At 49.6% G+C, this 25,055-nt stretch overlaps 1 protein-coding gene across 2 annotated transcripts; it reads right to left on the reverse strand.

The window, feature by feature from the left end:
* Positions 1-19,101: 19,101 nt before the first annotated feature.
* On the reverse strand, positions 19,102-23,364 carry SIX2 (SIX homeobox 2). Of its 2 annotated transcripts, none has more exons than XM_006056830.4 (2): positions 22,546-23,364; positions 19,102-20,384 (listed from the first exon to the last, which is right to left on the reverse strand). In XM_006056830.4, exons 1-2 carry the CDS (start codon positions 23,103-23,105, stop codon positions 20,054-20,056), a joined length of 891 nt encoding a protein of 296 aa, XP_006056892.1. In that variant the 5' UTR covers positions 23,106-23,364; the 3' UTR covers positions 19,102-20,053. The 2 variants fall into 2 exon arrangements, with proteins under 2 accessions (XP_006056892.1, XP_006056891.1); XM_006056829.4 differs by having other exon boundaries at positions 22,540-23,364.
* Between the last annotated feature and the right edge of the window lie 1,691 nt (positions 23,365-25,055).

Below are 25,055 nucleotides of genomic sequence, written 5' to 3' on the forward strand. Positions count from 1 at the left end.
GCACCATTTACAATAGTTAAGACATGGAAGCAACATAAATGTCCATCAACAGATAAATGGATAAAGAAAGATGTGATACACACACACACACACACACACACATATACACACACAATGGAATACTATGCTGTCATAAAAAGGAATGAAATAATGCCATTTGCAGCAACATGGATGAACCTAGAGATCATCATAGTAAGTAAAGTCAGAGCTGCTGCTGCTAAGTGACTTCAGTCGTGTCCGACTCTGTGTGACCCCATAGACAGCAGCCCACCAGGCTCCCCCATCCCTGGGATTCTCCAGGCAAGAACACTGGAGTGGGTTGCCATTTCCTTCTCCAGTGCATGAAAGTGAAAAGTGAAAGTGAAGTCTCTCAGTTGTGTCCGACCCTCAGCGACCCCATGGACTGCAGCCTTCCAGGCTCCTCCGTCCATGGGATTTTCCAGGCAAGAATACTGGAGTGGGGTGCCATTGCCTTCTCCGAAAGTCAGAGAGAGAAAGACAAATATCATATGATATTTCCTTATATGTGGAATCTTAAAAAAAAATGATACAAATGAACTTATTCACAAAACAGAAACAGACTCACAGGGACTTCCCTGGTGGCTCAGAGGCTAAGACTCCAAGCTCCCAATGCAGGGGGGCCCAGGTTTGATCTTTGATTGGGGAACTAGATCCCACATGCTACAACTAAGAGTTCGCAGGCCAGAACTAAAGATCCTGCATGCTGCAGTGAAGACCAAAGATCCTGCATGCTGCAACTGAGACCCAGCCCAGACAAGACTGAAAAAAAAGAAACAGACTCACAGCCTTAGGAAACAAATTTAGGATTACCAAAGGGGAAAGCTGGGGAAGGGATATATTAGGAATTTAGAGGTAACATATATACTACTATATATAAAATAATCAACAAGGATTCTACTGTATAGCACAGAGAACCCCACTCAATATTCTGTAATACCCTATATGGGGAAAGAATCTGAAAAAGAATAGATGTGTATACCTGAATCACTTTGCTGTATACCTGAAACTAACACATTATAAATCAGCCATGCGTGCGTGTGCATTCAGTTGCTCAGCTGTGCCACCTCTTTGTGACCCCATGGACTGTAGCTCGCCCATCAGGCTCCTCTGTCCATGGAATTCTCCAGGCAAGATACTGGAGTGGGTTGCCATTTTCTACTCCAGGGAATCTTCCTGACCCAGGGGTCAAACCTAAGTCTCCTGTGTCTCCTGCATTGGCAGGTGGGTTCTTTACCACTGTGCCACCTGGGAAGCCTCGATCTACAGGATCATAATATAAAATAAAAATTAAAAAAACATCAGCCATGTTCTTATATCTCATGGCCTCACGTGTCAGGTATTCAGAGATCACTTGCCTGATTCTTCTGTTCCCTGTGGCATCGACAGAGGTCCTACAGGGGCACTTACTTGACCTGTGGGCTGGTCTGCAGGGTGCAGGGCCGCTTTTCTTGTATGTCTGGCTCCTTGGCCTGGGTTGGACCTGTCAGAGCCCCTTTTGGTGCTCCGGCACCTGGCCTTAGGGAAGTAGGGCATTTTACACCAAAGCTTAGAGCTCTACAAGTGAGGGTTCCAGTGAGGAAGGTGGAAGTTTTATGGCCTTTTATGACCATAAAAGTCACATAATGCCTCTTGCACTGCATCCTACTGGTTGAAGTAGTCAGAGGCCCCACCCAGTTTTTAGGGTAGGAGATAAATTCCGCCTCTTGCTGGAAGAGGTGTAAAAAGATTTGCCACCATGTTCTGATCCACTTAGTGACTCAAAATTAGCTTTTCTAAATCTGCCTCTAGCTCTACACTCCTTCTTCTCTATTCAAATTATTATGTTTTCAATTCACAAAATAATCCATTAGGGGTGAGACAAGAAAATAACAGAACTTACATTCATATTTTAATTTTACCTATAAAACTTTAAATGGAGCTTTACTAATATTTCACATATAGATTGAGGGGCTTCCCTGTGACTCAGTGGTAAAGAATCCACCTGTCAATGCAGGAGACACGAGTTCCATCCCTGATCCTGGAAGATTCCACATGCCGCAGAGTACCTAAGCCCGTGCACCTCAACTATTGATCCTGTGCTCTAGAGCCTGCGATCCACAGCTACTGAGCCCATGTGCCCCAACTACTGAAGCTCCCTGGAGCCCATGCTCCACAGCAAGAGGAGCCGTTGTAATGAGGAGCCAGTGTACCTCAACTAGAGAGTATCCCCTGCTCACCACAACTAGAGAAAAGCCCACACAGCAATGAAGACCCAGCACAGCCAAAAAGAAATAAATCAGTAAAAAGTTAAAAGATATTATATAGGTTGAGGCTGGTACCTACCTTCAGATCTTGTTTTAGGTGGAGATATGCTACCTGCTGTCTACAAGATCCTCTGAAGGAAGAGGTGATGTTCCCCAAAACGATTGTCAGCAAGGCCCTTAATCGTTCATCTTCCTTGTGTTAGAGAAACGCTTGAGTGCCAGGATGCTCATTGCAAGGTTTAAGGAAGTTACTCATGCCCAGTCGTTGAAGAAGCTCAAGAGAATTTTGCAAATAATCTTTAGGTTGAAAAACTAAACAATAATGCAAGCAGAACAATGGGGGGAAAAGGAAGCAACAATGAGATAACACTACACACCTATTAGAATGGCCAAAATTCAGAACATAGTCAATATTCCAAGTAGCTCAGTGGTAAAGAATCTGCCTGCCAGTGCAGGAGACACTGGTTCGATCCCTGGGTTGGGAAGTTCCCATGGAGTAGGAAATGGCAACCCACTCCAGTATTCTTGCCTGAAAAATCACATGGACAGAGGAGCCTGGCAGGCTGTAGTCCATGCAGTCGCAAAGAGTCAGACATGACTGAGCACTCACACACACACAGATAGATATTGGTAAGGATGTGGAGCAACAGGAACCTTCATTTTTTACTGATGGGAACGAAAAATAGTACAGCCACTTTGGAAGACAGTTTGGTGGTTTCTTACAAAGTTAAACATATTCTTACCATTTGACTCAACAGTCAGTCTCCTTGCTATTTACCCAAAGGAACTGAAAAATATATTCACGCAGAAACCTGCACACGGATGTTTATAGCTACTTAATTCATAATTGCTAAAACTCGGAAGCAACTGAGGTGTCCTTCAATGGGTGAGTGAGTAAATAAACTGTGGTGCATCCAGACAATGCAATATTATGCAGCATTAAAAAGATATGCTATCAAGCCATGGAAAGCCATGCGTAAACTTAAACGCATATTGCTACGTGAAAGAAGTCAAACTGAAAAGGCTATACACTGTATGATTTCAGCTATGTGATATTCCCAAAAAAGGAAACTGTAACAATAGTGAAAGGATCAGGGATTGGAGGAGGTGGTCAAGATGAATAGAGGGGGTGCAGAGGATTTTCAGGGCAGTGAAACTACTCTGCATAATACTATAATGGTGGACACATACCCATATACACTTGTGCAAACTCATACAAAGCACAGCATTGAAAGTGAACTCTGCATGATGGGCTCTGGGTGATAATGATGCATCTGTGAGGGAGACTATGCTTGTGTTGGGGAAGACAGTGTGTGGGAAATTTCTGTATCTTCTGGTCCATTGTGAACCTAAAACTGCTCTGAAATTAGTTTATTAAAAATATATATTCTAGGGACTTCTGTGGTGGTTCAGTGGTTAAGACGCTGCACTTCCAATACACGAGACACAGGTTCAATCCCTGTTTGGGGAACTAATATCTCACATGCCGAGGAGCCTGCCTGCCTTGGCAAAGACCCAGCACAGCCAAAAAAAAAAAAAAAAAAAAGAATAAAAAATTTAAATATATATGTATTCTAATGGCAAATCAGGCACCTGTTCAGTGACATTTTATCTGATGACACTTCATCTGGTATGTTATTGGGTAAAAACAATGATATTCTAATCAGGACAGACCCAGTCAGATGAAAAAAAAACAATCAAACTTATCAAGGGCTATTTGCATTGTGAATTTGTATCCATTATAGTTATTGATGTCTTGTTAAAAAATAAGATTTTTAGAATGTTATATTCAATTTTATACCTCATTCAGTTCACATTATTTTTGTTTTCTAATGTACAGAATAAGTATACAATATACTTAAACAAATGGAACATGATCAAATGTTTTTTATCTGATATAGCATATGAACAATAAATTTTAGAGACCAATGAAATATATTTATGGAACATGTACTATACTCTCATACTATACTAAATACTAAGGATGCAAAACCTTGTAAGGTCTTTGCTTTCAGGTGTTTTGGAAGGAAAGATAAGAAGTATTAAAAAAAAAAGTAGTTGGAGTGAAGTTACATGACAGAATTGTTTACAAACTAAAGTAAGTGTAGGTCATTTTTACCTGGGGGAGACAGTCAGGTAGGTCTTCACAGAGGAGGTGACGTATAATCTGGGGTCGGAGTGGAACCCTCACCTCTGCAACCAATGCTTGATGGCAGATGCCTGCCCTCTGGTTCCACCTGTTCATTGAACCTTCTCCAGCTCTGTTTTGGATTCTGGGCACAGTGATCAATTTTGCACACAATGTCCCAGAGAGCAGGAAGGAGAATATTCCAACTCCCTCCATGGTGACACTTGGAGCTAGAGCACACACCCCATGAGGGTAGGGCCGACCTCTGACACGTGTTTATGAACTGGCACTTGGTATGATGCCTGGCACATCAGAGACTCTCGATCAATGTTGTGCAGCTGAACTGCATTGACCTCCTCAGCTAGACAAGCTCATTGGTTAATGTCTTTGGAGAGGAGTTAATAATAATCCCTGTGCCTTCACCTCCAGCTCCCCAACCCACAGATTTAGATTATTATGTACCTCCAGTCACTTATTTGCTTGCCTCAGTTTACCTGTCACTGGTCTGCCTACTCATGTGCCTTTATGAGATCTTCCTGAATTTGTTCTCAGCCTCTGAGTCCTTCACTCACTACTAGAGCACAGTGTCATTTGCAAAACTAGCGGTTTCACCATGGCCCTCCAGATCATTTATAAAAATGAAATAGTTTTGGTACTGATTTTACCAAACCTGGGGAATACCAAGATTTTACCAAGTCTGGGAAGGGGATAAAGTCAATATTTTATGTCTTCCAAAAGCTCATCACAGCCCGCACCCCCACCATTGCTATCAAGGAACATCTGTGGATTTTTAAATCTCTTTCAGGAGTATGCCAGCCTGAGAAGGACCCAAAATAAAAGTGAGAACATATCTGGTAGCCTCTTGGGTCCAGACAAATTCATCTAGGCATAGGAGTAGCTGGAAACTTTCTTCATTTGGTTGCCCGGACTATGCTGAACTTATGTTTTCACAAGTGCATGCGTGGGGACAGCATGCACTGGAGAACTAGGAGTTACAACTTCTCAGTTAAGCCACTTCTTTGCCTTAGGCAATACTTTGAATGCAAGTTTTCTGTACTTTTGTGAACTAGGCATGGTCAGAGAATACTACACCTCAGAGAAATATTGAAAGAAGAAAAGCAAATTACACAAGTAAAAGAGCCATAGGGTTCCAGAAAGGAATATTATACTCTTTGAATTTGGAAAAGTCGTTTTCAGTTAGAATTAGATATACCTACACATGTGAGAAACCTATGGGATTAGTAGCTTAAATAAAATAGGGGTTTATTTCTCTTTTATATTAAGGAAATCTGGAGTAAGAGGTTGAGGGCTAGAATACCTACTCCAAAGTTATATTAGAATCAGGCTCCTTCTGTTTGACTGCTCCACCAACTTCAGCATGTTGCCTCATGGTCCAAGAAGGCTGTGCTAGCTCCGGCCATCGCATCTATATTCCTGTCAGCAAGAAGGAGGAAGAGAGAAGAAAGAGATCCTCTTCCTTGAAAAACACTTCTAAAAGTTTACATACAACATTTCAATAATATTCATTAGCCAAAACTTAGTTGTGTGGTATGTTTAGCTGCAAGGGAGGTCAGAAAATGTAGTCTTTATTCTGCGCAGCATTTGGTCAGCTACAGATTGCAAGTTCTATCATTAACAAAGGTGTAGAGACTAAATTACAAGGGTCAATAGCAGATGGTGGTGAGGTGGGAAGATATAGGTATAGTATATCATTTACCAGAAAATAAATGATATTAATAGCCTACTGGGCATACATACAAAGTACTAAAGAGTGTGAAAAATAATTCTTTATATTTTTCCGCTTGGGTCACCTGGTTGGTCTATCTTGGAAAAGCTGCTTCCCTGGTGGCTCAGATGGTAAAGAATCTGCCTGCAATGCAGGAGACCTGGGTTTGATCCCTGGGTCAGGAAGATCCCCTGGAGAAGGGAATGGCTACCCACTGCAGTATTCTTGCCTGGAGAATTCTCTGGACAGAGAAGCCTGGAGGGCTACAGTCCACGGGGCCACACAAAATCAGACTCGACTGAGCGGCTGTCACTGCCATTGTCCAGAGAAGCAGAATCAAGGGCCATATCATATGCATAGATTTAGTTCCTTCTGGTAACCATTATTCTGTTCTCTGTATCTATATGTTGGTTTTCATTTGTTTTGTTCATTTATTTCATTTTTGCTTGTTCTTTATATTCCACATAGAAGTGAAATCATATCGTAGTTGTCTTTTTCCATCTGACTTCTTCTACTTACCATATACCCTCAAGGTCCATGTTGTTGCAAATGGCAATATTTAATTTTTTTAATGACTGAATAATATTGTATTGTGTGTGTGTGTGTGTGTGTGTATATATATACCACATCTTCTTTATTCATTCACCTATTGATGCGCACCTAGGCTGCTTCCCTATCTCAGTATTGTAAATAATGTGGAGATAAACATAGGGGTGCATATACCTTTCCAAATGAGTGTTTTTGGGTTTCTTTGAATAACTATTCAGAAGTGGGATAGCTGTATTATATGATAGTTCTATTCTTATTTTTTCAGAATCTCCATGCTGTCTTCCATAGTGGCTGCACCAATTTACATTCCCACCAACAGTGTACAAGGATTCCCTTTTCTCCACCTCCTTGCCAATGCTTACTATTTCTTGCCTTTTTGATAATAGTCATTCGAACAAGTGTGACATGATAACTTATGGCCATTTCGATTTTTATCAGAAATAATGTTCAATCAGATATCTATCTTGTGGCCCAGCCAAGCTTCACATGAAATTAAAACCTTCAGATGCCTACCCTTTGTCAACTTGACATATATAGCTCCTTAAACCAAACTTAATGTGCAAATTAAGACAATAACTAGGTCGTAATTCCAAGCATGATTCAACTATCCTGAGTATGATTGAAAGTGCACCAACCCCATCCCCAGAAGAGGAGGAAAAATCCTTGAACTATGTTCACTTCTCTCCTTGATATCCCATAACTTAAATACTATGATGTAAAATTAACAAAATGTATGTGCTATAATATAGGTCAATGCACCTTATGCTACATGATAAGGAAATGAGAGGAAAAAACCCCAATGATATTTGCTTAATATATATGCATGTGTATGTGCTCAGTTGCTCAGATGTGTCCAACTCTTTGAGACCCCAAGGACTGAACCCCACCAGGCGCCTCTGTCCATGGAATTTTCCAGGCAAGAATACTGGAGTGGATTGCCATTTCCTACTCGAGGGGATCTTCCCTACCCGGGGATTGATCCTGTCTCTTGTATCTGCTGCATTTGACAGGCAGAGCCTTTATCACTGCACCACCTGGGAAGGCCAGTATATATGCATGCATTTGCATGCTCAGTCGCTTCAGTTGTGTCTAGCTCTTTGCGATCTATGGACTATAGCCTTCCAGGCTCTTCTGTATGAGATTCTCTAGGCAAGAATACTGGAGTGGGTTGCTATGCCCTCTTCCAGGGGATCTTCCTGACCCAGGGACAGAACCCACGTCTCCTGCGTCTCCTGCGCTGCAGGTGGATTCTTTACCACTGAGCCACTGTGGCAGCCCAATATATATGCATATATTATACACAAAAATATGAATAGCAAAATAAGAATGAAATACTCTTGACAACTGCAGTCCTCATTTCTCTAACTGGTCACATAGTTGGAGCTGGTATTCATAATTATCTTCTTCCATTACCCATTCTAACCCTTTTCCTTCAGCTAGGACTTCAGCTGGTCATAGTTCTTCAACTGGTGGGTTGATTCCTCAAGGTTCTGGGCCCTTAGTAGTTCTGCCTGGTCTGGGTTGTTGTAGTTTTCCATTGACCTTAATTACAAGGCGTGGTACTACTAAGAGATAAGCTAAGGGATCTCCTGTATCCCAGGACATCCTTTTCCTTACCTCCGGAGTGCAGGAGCAGTCCAACTTCCGCTTGGCAATCAGGACCAATTACCACAGCCAGCACGGTAACTCCCTTCTTTGCTTGTTGATTCAGAGGCATGAGGAACCCAAAGTGGGCAGGTGGCTGTCTTAACTTCCAGTTCAGTGGAATCGTTGTTTTGTTTCCTGGTGGAAGCATTTCTCCTTCTGGAACTAAGACTTCTAGTAGAGCATCATGTTGTGGGAACAGAAAGCAGAAACTTTCCTTGTGAGTCACTAGGAGGAATAGTGAGTGGTGGCGTTGCCATTTCTACCCCTTGATTCCCGGACCTGTGAGGTCTGGCTATGGGAAAAACAGCACCATAAATGGATGTAGATTCAGAGCATATACAGCTTTCTCAGGAACCTCACCCGAGTCATTGCCATCCAGCTGGTGCTCTAACTAAATCTTCAAAAGAGCATTCTACCTTTCTATCAAGTCAGCTTCCTCAGGATGGTGGGGGACATGGTAAGGTCAGTGAATCTTATGAGCATTGCTCTACTGCTGCGCTTCTTTTGTGCGGGTGTATTCCTTGATCAGAAGCAATGCTGTATGCAATACCATGATGGTGACTAAGGCAATCTACAAGCCCATGGATGGTTGTTTTGGTAGGGAAAGTAAATCCATATCCTGAGTAGGTGTCTATTCCAGTAGAAGACTGTTGGTGAGAATGTTAACTGGTGCAGCCACTGCGGAAAACAGTATGCAGTTTTCTCAAAGACTAAAAATAGAACTACCATATGACACTGCAATTCCACTCCTGGGTATATATCTGGAAAAGCCAAAAACACACATTCAAAAAGATACATGCACTCCAATGTTCACAGCAGCACTATTTACAGTAGTCAATATATGGAAGCAACCCAAGTGTCCATCAAAAGACAAATGGATGAAGAAGATGTGATATATATATATGTGAAAGTCACTCAGTCATGTCTGACTCTTTGAGACCCATGGACTATATAGTCCATGGAATTCTCCAGGCCAGAATACTGGAGTGGGTAGCCGTTCCCTTCTTCAGGGGATCTTCCCAACCCAGGGATCAAACCAAGGTCTCCCACATTGCAGGCAGATTCTTTACCAGCTTACCCACTAGGAAAGTCCATATATAGTTGTTGATGTTTAGGCTCTCAGTCATGTCCAACTCTTTGCGACCATAGACTATAGCCCACCAGGTTCCTCTGCCCATGGGATTTCTCAGGCAAGAATCCTGGAGTGGGCTGCCATTTCTTTCTCCAGGACATCTTCCTGACCCAGGGATCAAACCCACATCTCCTGCATTAGCAGGTGGATTCTTTACCACCAGGGAATCCTGGTATATATATGTAATGGAATACGGCTGTTACTGCTGCTAAGTCGCTTCAGTCGTGTCAGACTCTGTGTGACCCCATAGACGGCCCAGGCTGCGCTGTCCCTGGGATTCTTCAGGCAAGAACACTGGAGTGGGTTGCCATTTCCTTCTCCAGTGGAATACTACTCAGCCATAAAAACAGAATGAAATCTTGCCATTTTCAGCAACATAGATGGACTTGCAGTATGCTAGATGAAATGTCAGACAGAGAAAGACAAATACTATATGATATCATTTATATGTGGAATCTGAACGATAGAAGAAACTAGTGAATATAACAACAACAAAACCAGTCTCACAGATATAGAGAACAAATTAGTGGTTACCAGTGGGGAGGGGCGAAGGAGGTGGGACAAGACAGGGATAGGGGATTAAAAAGCACAGATTATTCTGTACAAAGTAAGCTACAAGGGTATATTGTACAACACAGGGAATATAGCCAATATTTTATAATAACTATAAATGGACCATAACATTTAAAAATTGTGAATCACTGTATTGTACACCTATAACATATAATATTGTACAGCAACTAAACTTCAATTTAAAAAAAGATTCTTGGGACTTCCCTGGCAATCCAGTGTGTAAGACTCCACACTTCCATTGCCAGGGGTGTGGGTTTGATCCCTGGTTGTGGAACTAAGATTCTGCATACAGTGTATCCAAAGAGATTGTCTTTGTCTTGATGGTTTGATTATGATATGTTTCAGTGTGGCTGTCTTTGAATTTATCTTACATGAAGTTTATTGAGCTTCTTGGATATGTAAATTAATGTTTTTCATCAAATTTGGGAAGTTTTTAGCCATTATTTCTTCCAATAGTCTTCCTGCCCTTTTCTCTCTCTTCTTCTTCAGGGAACTCCCAGTATGCCTAGGTTGGTGTGCTCACTGGTGCCCTGCAGGTCTCATAGACATTGTTCATTTTTCTTCCTTCTTTTTTCTGTTGCTCAGACTGGATAATTTTGTTGGCTGATTCCTTCTCCTGTCAGCTCAAAACTGTTATTGACTCCCTCTAGTAAAAAATTTTCATTTTATTTATTGTAATTTTCAATGCCAAAATTCCTATATAATTTATTTTTGTAGTTCTGATTTCTTTATTGATATTCTCTATTTGGTGTGACATAGTTCTCATGCTTTCTTTTAGTTCTTTAGATATAGTTTCTTTTAGCTCTTTGAGCGTATTTCAAATGGGTGATTTAGGACTTTTCTGGTGGTTCAGAGGTTAAGAATCCGCCTGCCAGTGCAGGGACGCAGGTTCAATTCCTGGTCCGGGAAGATTCCACAGGCCAAGGGGCAACTAAGTTCATGTACCACAACTACTGAGCCCGTGCTCTAAAGCCTGGGCTCTGCAATGAGGGAAGCCATTGAAACGAGAAGCTCACATTCTGCAACTAGAGAGTAGCCCCTGATCTCCACAACTAGAGAAAGCCCAGAGCAGCCATAAATAAGTAAACAAAAATTATAAAATCAGGTGATTTATGGTGCCCATCTTGTAAGTCAATGTCTAGACTTCTTCAGAGACAACAACAAAGTAGGAAGAGCTTGGGTTTGCATCAATCTTAGATTGCCTACCTAGATGTTAATCTGTGAGAGAAATGATCTTCTATTATGCTTAAGCGACTCTGATTTGGGTTTTTTTTTTTTTTAATCATGTTTAGCTGAACCTTGCCCTAATTAATATACTATGAAACAGATGAGGAAACTGAGGCCCAGAGAAGTGAAGTGACCTATAATGTAAGAGTGGTATCTCCATGTGTATTCCTCACCCCAGAAAAACCAAGACAACCAAGACAAAAAACAAAAAAACAGTATTCTAACTCATAATTGTAAAAAAAATAAATATAGATGCATGCAAAGGGAAAATTGACAGATCTCTCTGTTTTAAAATCACTGAGGGCTGACTAACCATAAAAAATCAGTAAATCTGTTTCCTGGGACATCTTTCTGGTCACACAGGTAGCTTCCTTTCCCAATTTCCCTTGCAGTTTACTTGATCAAATGACTAAGTTCCGTTCCATGGAATGCAAGTGGAAGTGATGTGTACCACTCCAAACCCCCTCACTTCACCCACCCCTCCCATGCCTGTCTCATGCTTCTTACCCATATGGCAACTGAATACAAAAGACTCTAAGAGTGGAGCCACCTGATAAGGAAGGCTTGGTTCCAGAACCACCCCTTGGGAAGCCACCTGTTGCCCAGAAACGTTCCACTAGACTGTTATGAATGTGGATGAGAAATAAACTCTTGTTTTGGGATTTGTCTACAAACATATGTAATACAGTCTCTTTTCCTGGGCTTTGCCTCAGCTCCATCTGAATTGGAAGCTGGTTTGTGTTGGGTAGACTTTGAGCCTGGGGCACACTTTTGTTGACATAGCTACCAGGTATGGTGACATTTTGATTCTTTCCTGGTCTCAAGTTTGGTGCCCAACACATTCCAGCTGCTTCTGGATGATGTGGCATTACCTACTTGTGCCTCCCTGCCCCCTCTTGGTTCCTGATCTCTAGGGAAGGAGGACTGCCTAACCCCGGATACTGTGTCTTGGCTCCACCCATTCTGGACCTTCATCCTTCCTCTGAAGTCTTGTCTATTTAATATTCCTACTAAATATTTATCTGCCTTTAGGGTGATTGCTTAACCTAGTTCTTTAAAGAATAATAAGTAAATGATAAAGTAACTCTTGATTTTATCTATAGCTCTGAACTGACACCAAGGTCTAGTCTTTCAGAGTAAATAGAACTCTTGACTCTCCATTTTCTTCAGTTAAAAAAAAAAGCTACATCCCTTTGGGGATCACCCACAAAATTCAGTATTCACCTGCTGTGGAAATCTCTGGCTCACAGCTCATTTGTTGGGAGCCTTAACTGACCGGTCCAGTGAGAGACCAAAACTCAAGTTCTCAGCTCTGCCTGCTTCCTCTGGGGAAGGTTTGGAAGTGGCCTGTCAGAACAGATCCCTTTCTTTCAGTGGTTAGGCATTCCTTTGAATGATTTCAGGGATGGTTTGTTCTGATTTTGAGATACATTTAAGTCTCTGTAGCAGCATCTGGAGCTCCATGATGGTGGCCATTTTTCTGCACCCTTCCCTAATCCCAGAGTAACAATCTCTATTCTTTGGGCTGGTTTGGTGTCTGCTTTTTCCCCCTAAAGGAAATCAACCCTGAATATTCATTGGAAGGACTGATGCTGAAGCTGAAGCTTCAATACTTTGGCCACCTGATACGAAGAGTTGACTCATTGGGAAAGACCCTGATGCTGGGAAAGATTGAGGGCAGGAGGAGAAAAGGGCGGCAGAGGATGAGATGGTCAGATAGCACCACTGACTCAATGGATATGAATCTGAACAAGCTCCCGAGATAGGGAGGACAGGAAAGCCTGGAGTGCTGCAGTCCATGGGGTCACAAAGAGTCGGACACGATTTAGTGACTGAACAACAACAATTTCTCCCAAACTCAAGAAGCCACCTCAACAACAGAATGCAGAAGAAAGAGCATGAGCCCATTGAAGACTGGACAAACACTAGCAATCCCTACATTATTTTGCTTTTAGAAACGATTCTGCCTCGCCCTGTTTCTAACCTCCTTCAGCTCCCTAGCCCGTCCCACCAGGGCCTGCTCTTCCCTTAGGAGGACGAAGGAGTGACTCATACCGGACTAGCTTTAAGCTGAGCCCATGCATTCACTTGGGCGAGCAATCTCCCTCATCAGTTCAGGTGTCTCCGGGCAGGTTTTCAGGGTCGCCAATGGCTCTGCTTGGGGACAACAGGGTACTGCACACACCTTATCTTGAAACTGACAGAATCACCTAGCTCGGGTGGAATCTGAGCGCTTGCACCATCTACTGCTCCACGGGTGAAGGGCATGGGGGCTTCCAGAGGGGCCCGAAGGGTGTGCCTTGGGGAAGCGGGGGAGGAGCCGGACTGGGATGGGTCGCTCTGGTCTTTGAAAAATAGTGACTGGACTCCGCCTCCTTACTAATCTCCTTGCACCCCAGCAGTAAACCTGTGTTAATTGAATGATGCTTTTTATTTACAGCCCACCAGAGAGCCCTGTCCGCAGCACAGGATTAATGGAGGTGGGGCTGGAAGCGGACAAAGAGGAGAGTGTCCCACCCAAGACTCCGGTCTAGCCCTCAGGGTCCCCAATCAGCCTCACTGTCCCTATCAGAATGGCAGAGACAAGGCCGGAGTCTCAGGAGGGCGAAGAGGGAAGCGGCAGCAGATAGACCCTAGGATCCCAAGGTTCTATCTTTTCTATCTAGTAACCCGCGCTGGTCGAAATCTGCTTGGTGGTACTCGATGGTGCTTCAAAACTAGAAGAGTGCAAGTGAGGGAACGGGGTAATTACGCTGATGGTTGAAGGGATAAACGCTTGCACCGGACTTGGGCGGATCACTGGGACTGCGAGCCCCGATGCCGCAGCTCGCTCCCGCGGCAAAGGTCTGCCTCCGATCCCCCGGGAAGCATATGCGCCCCCCCCACCTCCGGCCACCCGGGGACCCCGGGGCCAGGCGCCTCTCCAATCCCTGGCCCCGCGCAAACATGCGCTGCATATTGGCAAGGACCAAGTTCAAATGCCGGTCCCACCGCTGTAAACGTGTCTGACTCTGGGCAAGTTCCCGAACCTGACGTCTCAGTTTCATGTATCAGTAATAATAGCTTCTTTGTGTGGCCTCTGTGAGAATTAAACAGATACCAGGTGTGTAAAGTGCCTGATGTGGAGTGAGCGTTCAAGAAAGGAAAAGTATGACCTGTTACTCTGGGCACTAGGGAAGTCACTAACATCGAGCCGCGTCTCCATGGCCCACGGCGAGTTACCCCGGTGATTCTGCCAGCAATGAGCTTTGGAACTAATGAAAGGTCCTGGCTGGGAAGCCAACACAAACCCTTGGAAAAACCCTGAAGGAAGGGAGTCGAGGGCCTGCAGCTCTGCAAGGCCCGCCCCAGCGGCTGCTCTCGCCTTCCTGTCTGACCCGTCGCTCTCTTTACAGGACCTCGGGCGACTGGGCTGACTCCCCGGCCGGGGCAACCGAGGCAGCACAGCCTGCAGACTACAGGATCTCAGGCGTGGGCTGGCTGGGCCTGAGTGCCCTGGACCTGCAGAGATGAAGCGCCCCCCCACCCCCCAGCCCCGAGCCCGGATGGCTGCGGGGTTGCGCATGGTTTTATCGCCCACGGCGCGTCCCAAGCGTTCGGCTCCTGGGCCTACTCGCGCCGCTAGCTCAAGGTCCAGAGAAAAAGGGCTGTCCAGTCCCGCGGGCCCCTGCTCCCCGCAGCTCAGGCCCCAGAGCCTCGCGTCATCTCCAGCAGCGCGCGGGTCACTTGTCTGGGAAAGCCGGTCGAGCCGGGCCTGGCATCAAGCGCGCGACTGGGTCTTGAAGGCTTCAGCCGCCCCGGAGCAGCTTGCCAGAGTCCCAGCCGCCTCGGGCTAGTCAAACAGTGAGGACGCACGGGGTACTCCGGCTGGGCCGGGCGGCCGGTAGTTCTGGATTTAGCCCTGGCCTTTGCCAGGGCTGCTAGCATCCTAAAGAAGGCGTCCCTTGTGCCAGCCTGTCGGGTTTGTGCGCCCTTCAAGAAAGGGAGCCTCTGGGGGCAACTAGGGCCGCCTGTCGGGGTCTTTCTTCTGGCGCATCCACATGGTCTTATTTAGTCTCTCACCTAGCGCAGGAGCAACACTGCTGTTGTGATTGAGGAGAAACGGAGGGAAAACTCACCCCTCTGAAGGGCACCATTCTGATCCTCTCCTCTCCGATTCCACCCCACAACCCATGAGAAACCTTTTTTGAGTTTCAGCCGCACAGGGACCCACGGAGTTTCGAGAAGAGGCTCCGGAGAAGAGGCACGCGAGGCCTTGACCCTGACACAGGGACTCCAGATCTTTCCGGGCTCCATTGCGCCCCCCACGCCTGGCAGCAGCAACCCAGCCCCCCTCTTTTCCTCCTCACTCAGGCTGCCTGCGTCCAGCCGTGGGTCCAGGAATCAGGACCAGTTCGGGCAGGGTTGGGTTCCCGCGGCGCGAGAGGAGAGGCTGGTTCTCCTCCAGCCCCAGGCGCCTCTATTTACAAGCCTCATTCTGGGCTCCTCCAAGTGCCCTGGGCAGCTCAGTGGCTCACCCACGCACCTATGTTCTCAAAAGAGCTGCCGTCTCAAGGCGCACCAGCGCTTTTTTCCACCCTATTGAGCTCACGCACTCTTATGAGCCTTCTCACGTCTGGCAGTACATCCTCGCGCACTGGGTCGCTTTCCTCTCCAGCTTCCCTAGTCGGCTCCGAGTGCCAAGGGTACCTAAGCCGCAGCGTTGGGATGGGCGACGCGAAAAAAACGAAGGGGCCCAGTCATGAGCCCAAGCCCTCCGTCCTCCACCCACCCCTGAATATGAGGACGTTCACATATCGCCTGTCCAAAGCCCGCTTCCCTCTCCTCCCCCAGCATCCTTCTGGGCAAGAGGTGGGAGCTGTTGGAATCCAGGAGGCCAAATTCCCTGTGTCCTGACTCAGTACCCCCACTTGACTGGTCCCTGTTTTTGTCAGGTACTGAAATGGTGTGTCCTACAGGGACTGGGTTAAACTGAAGACTGAGTGGACTTGTAGTCTCCCCAGATCTCCCTGGCTCTGTTTAACCTTTTCTTGTGTGGTGCACCATCACCACCTGCTCCTTAGGTAGACGAGTCACTCCCTCGAGACGCCCTGCAAGATTGGGACATCAGGTCCAGGCCTGACCTGAGGCCTGGAGAGGACTGCCGAGTGCCTGGCATGGAAGGAGACTGCGGAGGCAGCATAGCCAGCCCTCAGTTTCCCCTCTGCCCTCAGTAGCCCTTGGCTTTTAAGTCCCCCAAGCAGAGGAGCTGGCCAGCTGCTCTCAAGGCTTAAATTCTGCCTTCTTCATTAGCGTTTCACCTTCAAGGGTGCATGGGTATGGGACCTGGCTGGGAATAAATGAACAGCAAGTGTGGTTGGGGAAGCAGAAAGGGAGACTCGTGCTTCTAGTTGCTGCGTTCCCTTCAAGTGGCCTGAGCAAAACTCTCAGTTTCAGTGACTACTGGCAGAGGGGAGGGGTGACAAGTCATTGAGAACCCCGTTTGATGGAGGCCTGGACAGGGAATGGTTGTATTCACCTGGCAACGTCTGTGCAAAAGTTATGTACAGTTGGTGCGGTAGGTCTCTTGGAGTGTGGAGTGGAGGACTGGCTTGTATAGATTTATACAGTGGGTAAGTAGCTGCTTAGGTTTATTTCAGAACTTCTGCATAGTTTCCCTTTTTAAATAAATATTTTTGGGCTTAACTTTCCAAGGCGGAGAGAAAAAGGGAAGTTGCAACAAGTAGCACCACTAAGCCTGAATAAAGCTCCAGGACAGGCACCCCGCCCCCTACTGGCCAAATCAGAGCTCCCAGCTAACTCCATGGATCCCATCTGGGTCTGGGGAGAGAGGGTGCTGCAGCTGGGAGCCCTGACCATCTGCAGAGATGAAGGGTTAGCATCATCTCTTTCTTTGGGCCACAGCTCCTGCAGCCTAGGCTTTCCTGGCCAGCTGTGCTTCAGGGCTGTGTTCTGGCCCCAGCAGGTCAATGTGCTGGGACTGGCTGCTGGCAAGGTCACTGGCTATGGGGGTGGATATGCAGATTCCTGGGGAGAAGCAGAGGTTTGTGTTCGAGTGCATGAATACATCCGTGAGGGAAGGGCTTGTTTGTGTAGGTACCTCACTACTTACATCTGTGCCGCAGAGTGTTTCACCTGAGGACATGTGTCTGTGTGTTTCTGTGTGTGTTTGTTTCTGTTTGTGTGCATGTGAACTATATGTGTGATGGAGTTTTGTGTGATGGATTTCCTTGTGTAGCCACCAAGTGTGAGTGGGTGAGTGTTTTTGTGCTAACCACAGTGCATGGCACAGTGAATTGAATTCTAAATATGTATGTGTCCTTGTGAAAGCTGGTGTAGAGTGTGTTTGTCTGTGATTGTGAGCGTGAAAATGGGGGGCAATAGGGGTGATTCAGGCTCCAGGGACTACTGTCTTTCCTCCCTTCCAGAAGTAATCACCGACCTGCTGGCTGACCCAAGACAGCTTCTCGATCCCTCGAGCCTCTCTGGATCCTCAGCTCTACACCCTGCCAGGCAGTGAGGGTGGGGCCACTTCCACCGAGGAAAATCTGAGTTTTCGGCGGCAGAGAGCACAGCCTCCAGGAGAGGCCACAGGAGCTGCCAGGGCTGGACTTCCTCTTGGGGTTCAGGGAACTTTGGGTGCTTGATGTGATCTCACCCTGCTGGGTAAAACCTGACCCCCACGCCTGCACAGAACGAAGTCTGGGGCAAAGCCTCCCGCTCCAAAGTAGATGCCCAGCTGCCGGAATTGTAAGGGTCTCTACTGGGAAAGATCCTTGGTATTTAGAAAGTCGGCGCAAAAAGGTTCTCCTCTAGTGGTAAGTTCACCAGAGTCAAGTGTCAGAGAAGTAAGTCCGAGCTCCAGGATCACGGGTCGCAAGAACGCTTCATCCTCTCCATCCCTTCTCACCCAGGGCCACCAGATCTAGTTAGAAGTGTCCTGTTCACAGAGGAGCCAAGTGTATCGTTCCAACAGCCCCCCAAGACCTGACACGAAAAAGCCACAACTTCCCTGGCGAGGAGTTCCCCCTGCTTCAGATCTGCCAGGACCGGCTTAGACGTGTCGCTGAATGGGGCGCGGGGAAGCTGGATCCCCGAGAAGGGAGGGGGCAGTGCAGGTTAATTTATGGCCGCAGAGGCACCACACATGGCAAGGACTCCTCGATCTGACCAGCCAAGTCCTGGCATCTGCTTGTTCCCTTTCAGAACACGCGTTCCAAGAGCTGGGCTTGTCCAGTCTCCAGGACTCCCCTCCTCCCCAAGCGCCTTCGTCTCCACCACAAAACAAAAGATTTCGAAGTATGGAGACCTTTGCTCCACGGCCACACGCCTGATCCCGGCTTCACGGCTGGATCAGCGGCTGCCCTTTCGTCCAGCGAATCTGCCCAGTGCCTTCCACCTGGTTCTGGGCATTGCTTTCACCACTAAGGAGTCTGCCCTTTAGGAAAACTCCACGGCCCAACTTGTTCCCCAGCCTTGGCAGCTTCAAACACATGTACCCACTTTCCGCACACAGCCCCTCATTTCCTACCCCCATTCCCAGGTGAAGAAAGAGTCGGTTGAGGACACTGCTGGGCTGGCGGGGGCAGAGGAGTCCCCAAGAGGAGCTGCCCTCTCCTCACTCCTGAGGGGAGCTTCAGGGACAAGAAAAGGGACAGAGGGCTTTGGGGCAGGAAGTTTCAGAGTATTCAGTCCCTTCACTTAGCTATTGATATAGGTTGTGTATGTGGGAAGGCATCTCCCAGTTTCCAGGACTTACCGGGCATGGCTGCCCAGAACGGTCCACCCGGGGTGTTGAGTCCCTGTAGGGAAATCAGACACAGCTGCACGTCCGGCTGGCAGGCCTCATGGTATATATCCATATTTATATTTATGATTTCTAATTTTATTATAAAATAAAAGCAGAAATATTTCCCGAAGAACATTCACATGAGGGCATAACAGGGAGATGGCAAGTCCGCAGCTCCGGAGGCACGCTCCGCTTGGAGCTGGGTGGCCACTGTCCGGGGAGGAATAAGAGAGCATAGCGGGGCCTCACCAAAACAGAGGGGCTGGAGGCAAGGGGGCGTGCAGGGGCTTCTGCTCCTTGGCCCGTTCTCCTTCACTTAAGTTACTGGGTACAAAGCTGACACCTTGGGGAAGGGCCTCTGGAGAAAGCCCAGGTTCAAAGGCCCTGTTTTTTCTTTGCTCTTTCCCCGCCCACTCCCAGCCTAGGAAAGTGAGGAATAGGTGGAGGGCATATAGATGGTCAGGCATAAGGAGAAACACTGAGGGGTACAGCTTGCGAGGCGCAAGAGGCTGGCGGAGAGGAGACAGAAAAACAGACATGAGTAACAGAAATCTAGTAAGAGGTGGCAAGTAAGAGGCACAGAGGAAACAGACAGTACAAAAGGGGAAAGAAGAAGAAAGGGAAAGAAGTAAAGAGAAAGAAGGGGAAGGAAGAGGAAGAACGAATGAGCAAGGAAGGCAAAGGAAGAGAGAGAAGAGAGGGGAGGAGAAGGCAGGGAAAGAGAGAAAGAGTAGGAGAATGGTGTATAATTTATTCCCTTCCCTGGTTCAAGACCCGGTCCGGCCTCCAAAGGACCTTCAAAGCAACTTGTTGGGAAAAAAAAAAAAAAATCCCGAACAAAGACTAAACCAGAGAGCCATCCGTGCTACCCGGGCCGGGCCGGCAGTTCTTGCCCTTTCAGCGCGCGGGCCTTTCAGTACCTGGTGGGGCCGCCGGCGCGGGCCGCCCTTCGGACACGGTCCCTCTTGGGTCCCCAGCGCCCAGGCCAGAAGGCAAGCGCGTCGAGGCAGGAGGGGCTCTAGGACCCCAGGTCCACGAGGTTGGCCGACATGGGGTTGAGGATGGAGTCCTGCAGGCCGTGGTGGTGCTGCAGAGGGTCCGCGCCGCCTCCGCCCGGCACGGGCACGGGCACGGCGCTGGGGCCCGGAGGGTGGCCCAGGCTATGCAGGGACGGGAGCCCCGGGGGCGGCGGCGGGCTGAGCAGCAGCGCGGGGCTGGACGACGAGTGGTCTGGCGTCCCCGACGGCGTCTTCTCGTCCTCCGAGCTGCCTAGCACCGACTTGCCGCTGCCGTTCAGCGACGCCGCCAGCGGGTTGTGGCTGTTAGAGTTGGAGTTCTCGCTGTTCTCCCTGCAAGAGCAGGAGCAAAGCAGCGGGGTCAGCGGGGAAACCGAGGCCGCTCGGCTCAGTGTCGCCGGGAGCCAGAGCCGCCGCGCGCAGCCTGCGGGTGTTTTCGGTTTCTACCATTTTCTCTTCCAGGTCTGGGCTCTGGTTCTCTTAGTCTCTCCAGACCCGATTTCTTTCTCTGTACTTTCTCCCTGTATCATTTCTGTCTCCCCACCTCTCCAGCTCTTAATCTCAGGAATACCTTTCTGCTCTCCGTGTGCCTGCCCTCCCTGCCTGCCCCCACTGAGTGGCTAATATTTCTTTTCCAGAGCAGAGGGGCAGGTGAGCAGGGTTCATGGAGTTGTCACCGAGAGGGACAGGGAGGAAGAGAAGGTGCCTGGATTTTCAGATCACTCCTGGCTGAACACAAAGCCAGGGTTTGTTGCGGAGAACTGGTACCAGGAGAGTCAGGAACCCTAGATTCTAGGCTGAGGGTCCACTTGAGGACTTGAGATTGAGAAATCTCACAGGTCCTCATCTCCCTTTGCTTTCCTCTGCTTGAGGGAAATCTCTGTCGGAGGGACAGGTTTCCAGAGCTAAGGGTCTTTTCCCTCTAGTTCCAAACTGTCGGGCCGCGTTAGAGTTTTCCCTGAGGGGCCTATGGAACCAGGCCAGAAGGGTGCAAAGGTGCCCTTTCCCAGGGCAAAGATGCCCTTTTCCCAGCTCCCAGAGGAAGCTTCAGCTGGGGCCTGAGGCTGGACATGTGGAGGGTGACTTTTGAGAGAAGAGAGAGGGAAGACGGTTGCTAATCCTGGCCTAGATTCTCCAACCATACTAGAAACTGAGAAACTCTTCTGCCTTCACCTGAGGCCTGGCCTGTGCACTTAGTTCTTCAGGATTCTGGATACATGCCAGTCTGGATCGAGGGGGATCTCCACAGGGAGAACCCCCCCTCCTGCAGGGTCTTTCACCAACTGCCCCTCACCCAAATTTGGAAATCTGAATTCTTAGGTAAATTCTCTCTGTACTGGCTTTCCAGGGCCTTTTCTGTTTTCCTGGAAGAGGACTTTCCACAGGGCTGGGAGCTGAATCCTTACAACTGTGGATACCCCACCCTCATGGTCTGAGAGACCAGGGTCAGCTGGAAGCCTCCTCCCCACCTCAGATTACACTGTTCAGCACCCCCAGTCTGACCCCCGCCCTTCACTCTGGGCTGCACACACCCAGTACCACAGACCCCAGGTGTCTTGTTCTGCTGTTGCACTCAGGTTGGAGTCTGTTCCCACAGTTTCTCTCCCATCTCCTCCTCCAGATCTGGGGTTCTGAGAGACCAAAGCCACAGGGGCCTCATTGTCAACGGCAAGGCTAGTTTAGGAAGTCCAGGTTTCCCTGAGGACGGGTGACTCCCAGCCCTTCTGTTGCTCTCAGCTCACCCTAGACCTACCGACCTACCCGCCAGAGAGGGTAGAGCCTAAGGAGAGAGGAGCTAAAGGCTTGGCAATCCAAGACTGCTGGGTCCAACAAGGCAGAAAAGGGGACATGTGTTTTTCTTCTCTCCGGGAGCTGACACTTCCTCCCCAAGCCTTTTGCCTCTTGGTCCTTTCAATGCGGGATAAAACGCTTTCCCTATCAACCCCCTTATCCAGACAAGGAAAATTCTTCTAGGCCCCTCTACATCCAGGTTGTATCAGGTAAGTTCCAATCCCAGTCCTGACCCCTAATCACACAGCCTGGTGCTGCTGAGTGAGGCAGACGGAAAGTTCCAGGAAGAGCTGGTGAATTCTCGCACGCAGTCTTAAAACCCGCAACCCCGATAGTCCTCGCCAAACCTCTCAGCCCTCCGATCTTCAGAGAACTCTCAGGCTCTGCCTGCGGTACCCGCCCCCCTTGCCTGGAATCCAGGCCTACTGTCTTGCCTTGACCCCGAGGCTCGCTGCTTCTCCACGTTTGCGCACAAGAGACCGGGGAATTAGTTGACGACTTTCCGATTGCTTTGCCCGCTTTAGACAAATTTCTGATCTTCGGGTCTCCCGAAAGAGCAGTCCGGGTTAGATCAGGCCGCAGCAGGGCCCTGGCTGGGACCAGGGGCCCAGTTCAGACCTCTCCGGGGGCTGAGCAGACATCCCGGGACCCCCTCTCCCTCGAGCCCTGGGGAAGCTGGTGTGGAAGCTCTACTTACTCGTACCTTTCCTTGGCCTCGGCTGCCCGGTCGCGCTGCCGCCGGTTCTTGAACCAGTTGCTGACCTGCGTGGTGGTGAGCCCCGTGGCCTCTGCCAGCTCGCGCTTCTCGCGGGGTGAGGGGTAGGGGTTGTGAGCGTACCACTCGCGCAGCACGCTGCGACTCTTCTCCTTGAAGCAGTAGCTGGTCTCCTCGCCGTCCCAGATGGAGCGCGGCAGTGGAAACTTGCGGCGCACGCGGTATTTGCCCACCGCGCCCAGGGGCCGGCCGCGCAGCTTCTCCGCCTCGATGTAGTGTGCCTTGAGCCACAGTTGCTGCAGCTTGGCGTGGTTGTGCGGCGAGAACTGGTGGCTCTCCAGGATCTTGTAGAGCTCGCGGAAGTTGCCGCGGTGGAAGGCCACCACCGCCTTGGCCTTGAGCACGCTTTCATTCTTGTGGAGGTGCTCGCAAGCGGGCAGCGACCACAGGAAGCGGCCCAGCCGCTCGATGTTGCCGCCCTGCTGCAGCACCTCGCACACGCACGCCACTTGCTCCTGCGTGAAGCCGAAGGTGGGTAGCATGGACATGGTGCCGGCTGCTCCCGCGCCCGCCCGCGCGCCCTCAGCGCGCCGCGCGGTCCGGCATGGGCGCCTCCCCGCCGGACCGTCCTGAGCCAAGAGGCGGACTGGGGCCCCTGGCCTGGCTCTGGCTCCCGGCGAACTCGGAGTCACTGCAGTACGTCCCCGCGCAGGCCGTGGATCCCGCGCCGCTCCACGCCCCCGCCGGCCGCGCGCCTAGCCAGCGCCCTCGTCCAAGCCCGGGGGCCGCCCGCGGCGCGGCTCCGCATGCTCCGCGCCCTCCCGCCCTCCCGCCCGCCGCTCCCTCGTTCGCTTCTCGCTCTCTCCCTCCCGTCTAGCTTGCTCGCTGCTTTTTTAATAATATTATTCTAAGCGGGCATGAGGCGCTGCGGCCCGAGCCCTGATTGGTCTGGTTATCTGACCCGGGGCCTGCCCGCGCCAGACAATAGTCGGAGTCAAATTATTCGCCATGGAGACGCTGTCAGTCACTGGTAACCTGAGCCCCGGCGGGCCAGGCGGCTCCCCCCGGCCGGCTCCGCTGACAGATCGCCCGGCTCCGCGCAGAGCGGAGGGCGGCCCAAGACAGGAGCCGGAGGCTCTCCAAAAGCCTGGGAGGAGGTGAGGGCCGGGCTGGGGCTGGCGGCGGCGGTGATTGACGGGGCGGACGCCCAAAGAGCAAGGAAGGTGCTGAATCGGGGTGGGGGGGGGGGGGGCGGAGAGGAGACGCGCGGAGAAGAAAAGGGGAGGACCATGGTGGGGAGGGAAGAGGGGAGAAGAGAAGGCGGAGGACTGTTTAAGGGGGTGCCGGGAAGAAGGAGAGGGGCGGAGGGAGCCACGATGGGGAAGAAAGTTAGGGCAGCTTTTCGCAAGGCCTCTCCGGATGCCCCCTGGGTCATCGCGCCGCTCCTGGGGCAGCTGTTTGCCGGGTGGATTGTGCCCAGGAGCCGACCAGTGGAGTGGAAGAGTTTGGATGCTCTCGGGCGCCCCTCAAAGATTTGACTTTTCCTGCTGACAGTGCTCCACCCCCATCCTAGGAGCTCGGGACCCGACCGGTCTGCTAGGGAAAGGGGGAGGGAGTAAGAAAGAGAAGTGGGGGAAATTTGGCAGTGGCCACAGGCAGACGCCTGACAATCTACTTCTTGGAGGATCCCGCCTTTCCTTCGTCTCCTAACCGGGCCGGCTGCCCCGCGGCCGGTACCGCCCGGCTGAGCGCTCTCTGCTTCTCGCTGGGCGGGGACACAGACTTAACCCCACGGGTCCCACCTCCCGAAATGCGCCCGGCACTTCCGTGCGGCCTCTACGGAAGTTAACTCCGGTGGGCAGAGCCGGTGGTCTGCCCACGGGAAGGCGAGGGCAGGGAATCTTGAATTCGTGGCGCTTCCCCTGTGGGTGGTCGGGGAGGACCGAGTGGAGGCAAGATTCCCCCCCTCCCCTTCTGGCCTCTCTACTCCGACTCGGCTCTGGCCAACTCCAACATGAGAACCGGGTCGCTGAGCTCCGGAATGAAGGGCTTAAAAAGGGAATCTTGCCTTTTTTACTTCTTTGTCAGGGCGCATATGTAAACACGTGCTGCTGGTTCTCTGCGAGAAGGGCAGGCGAGTAGATGGGAGAGCCGGAGTGGAAGAGGGGGGTGTTGTAGCTGTTTCTACGGTTTTGAAAAGCCCCGGGGTTAGATCCTTCACTGAGTAGTCCTTTCCACCTCCGCTTCGCCTGAAGGCTGGAGTCTCGCTGGCTCCCAGTGCCAGGACCCAGGCCAAAACAGCCTGGGCTCGGCATTCAGTTTAGGACTGTGCAGTCTGTGTCTAGGTCACGTTTCTCGGTTCCTACCCCTTTAAATTTACTCGGAAGTTGGTGTTAGGAACACTGGAATGGGGGTGGGGGTCCAGAACCCCCGGTTCAGGTTTTGACTTTGCGTGGTGTTTTTGAGCAAGGCACCTATTTATTCGTCTAACCCTTAGC

This window comes from Bubalus bubalis, chromosome 12, assembly GCF_019923935.1.
Source record: "Bubalus bubalis isolate 160015118507 breed Murrah chromosome 12, NDDB_SH_1, whole genome shotgun sequence".
Lineage (NCBI taxonomy): Eukaryota > Metazoa > Chordata > Mammalia > Artiodactyla > Bovidae > Bubalus > Bubalus bubalis.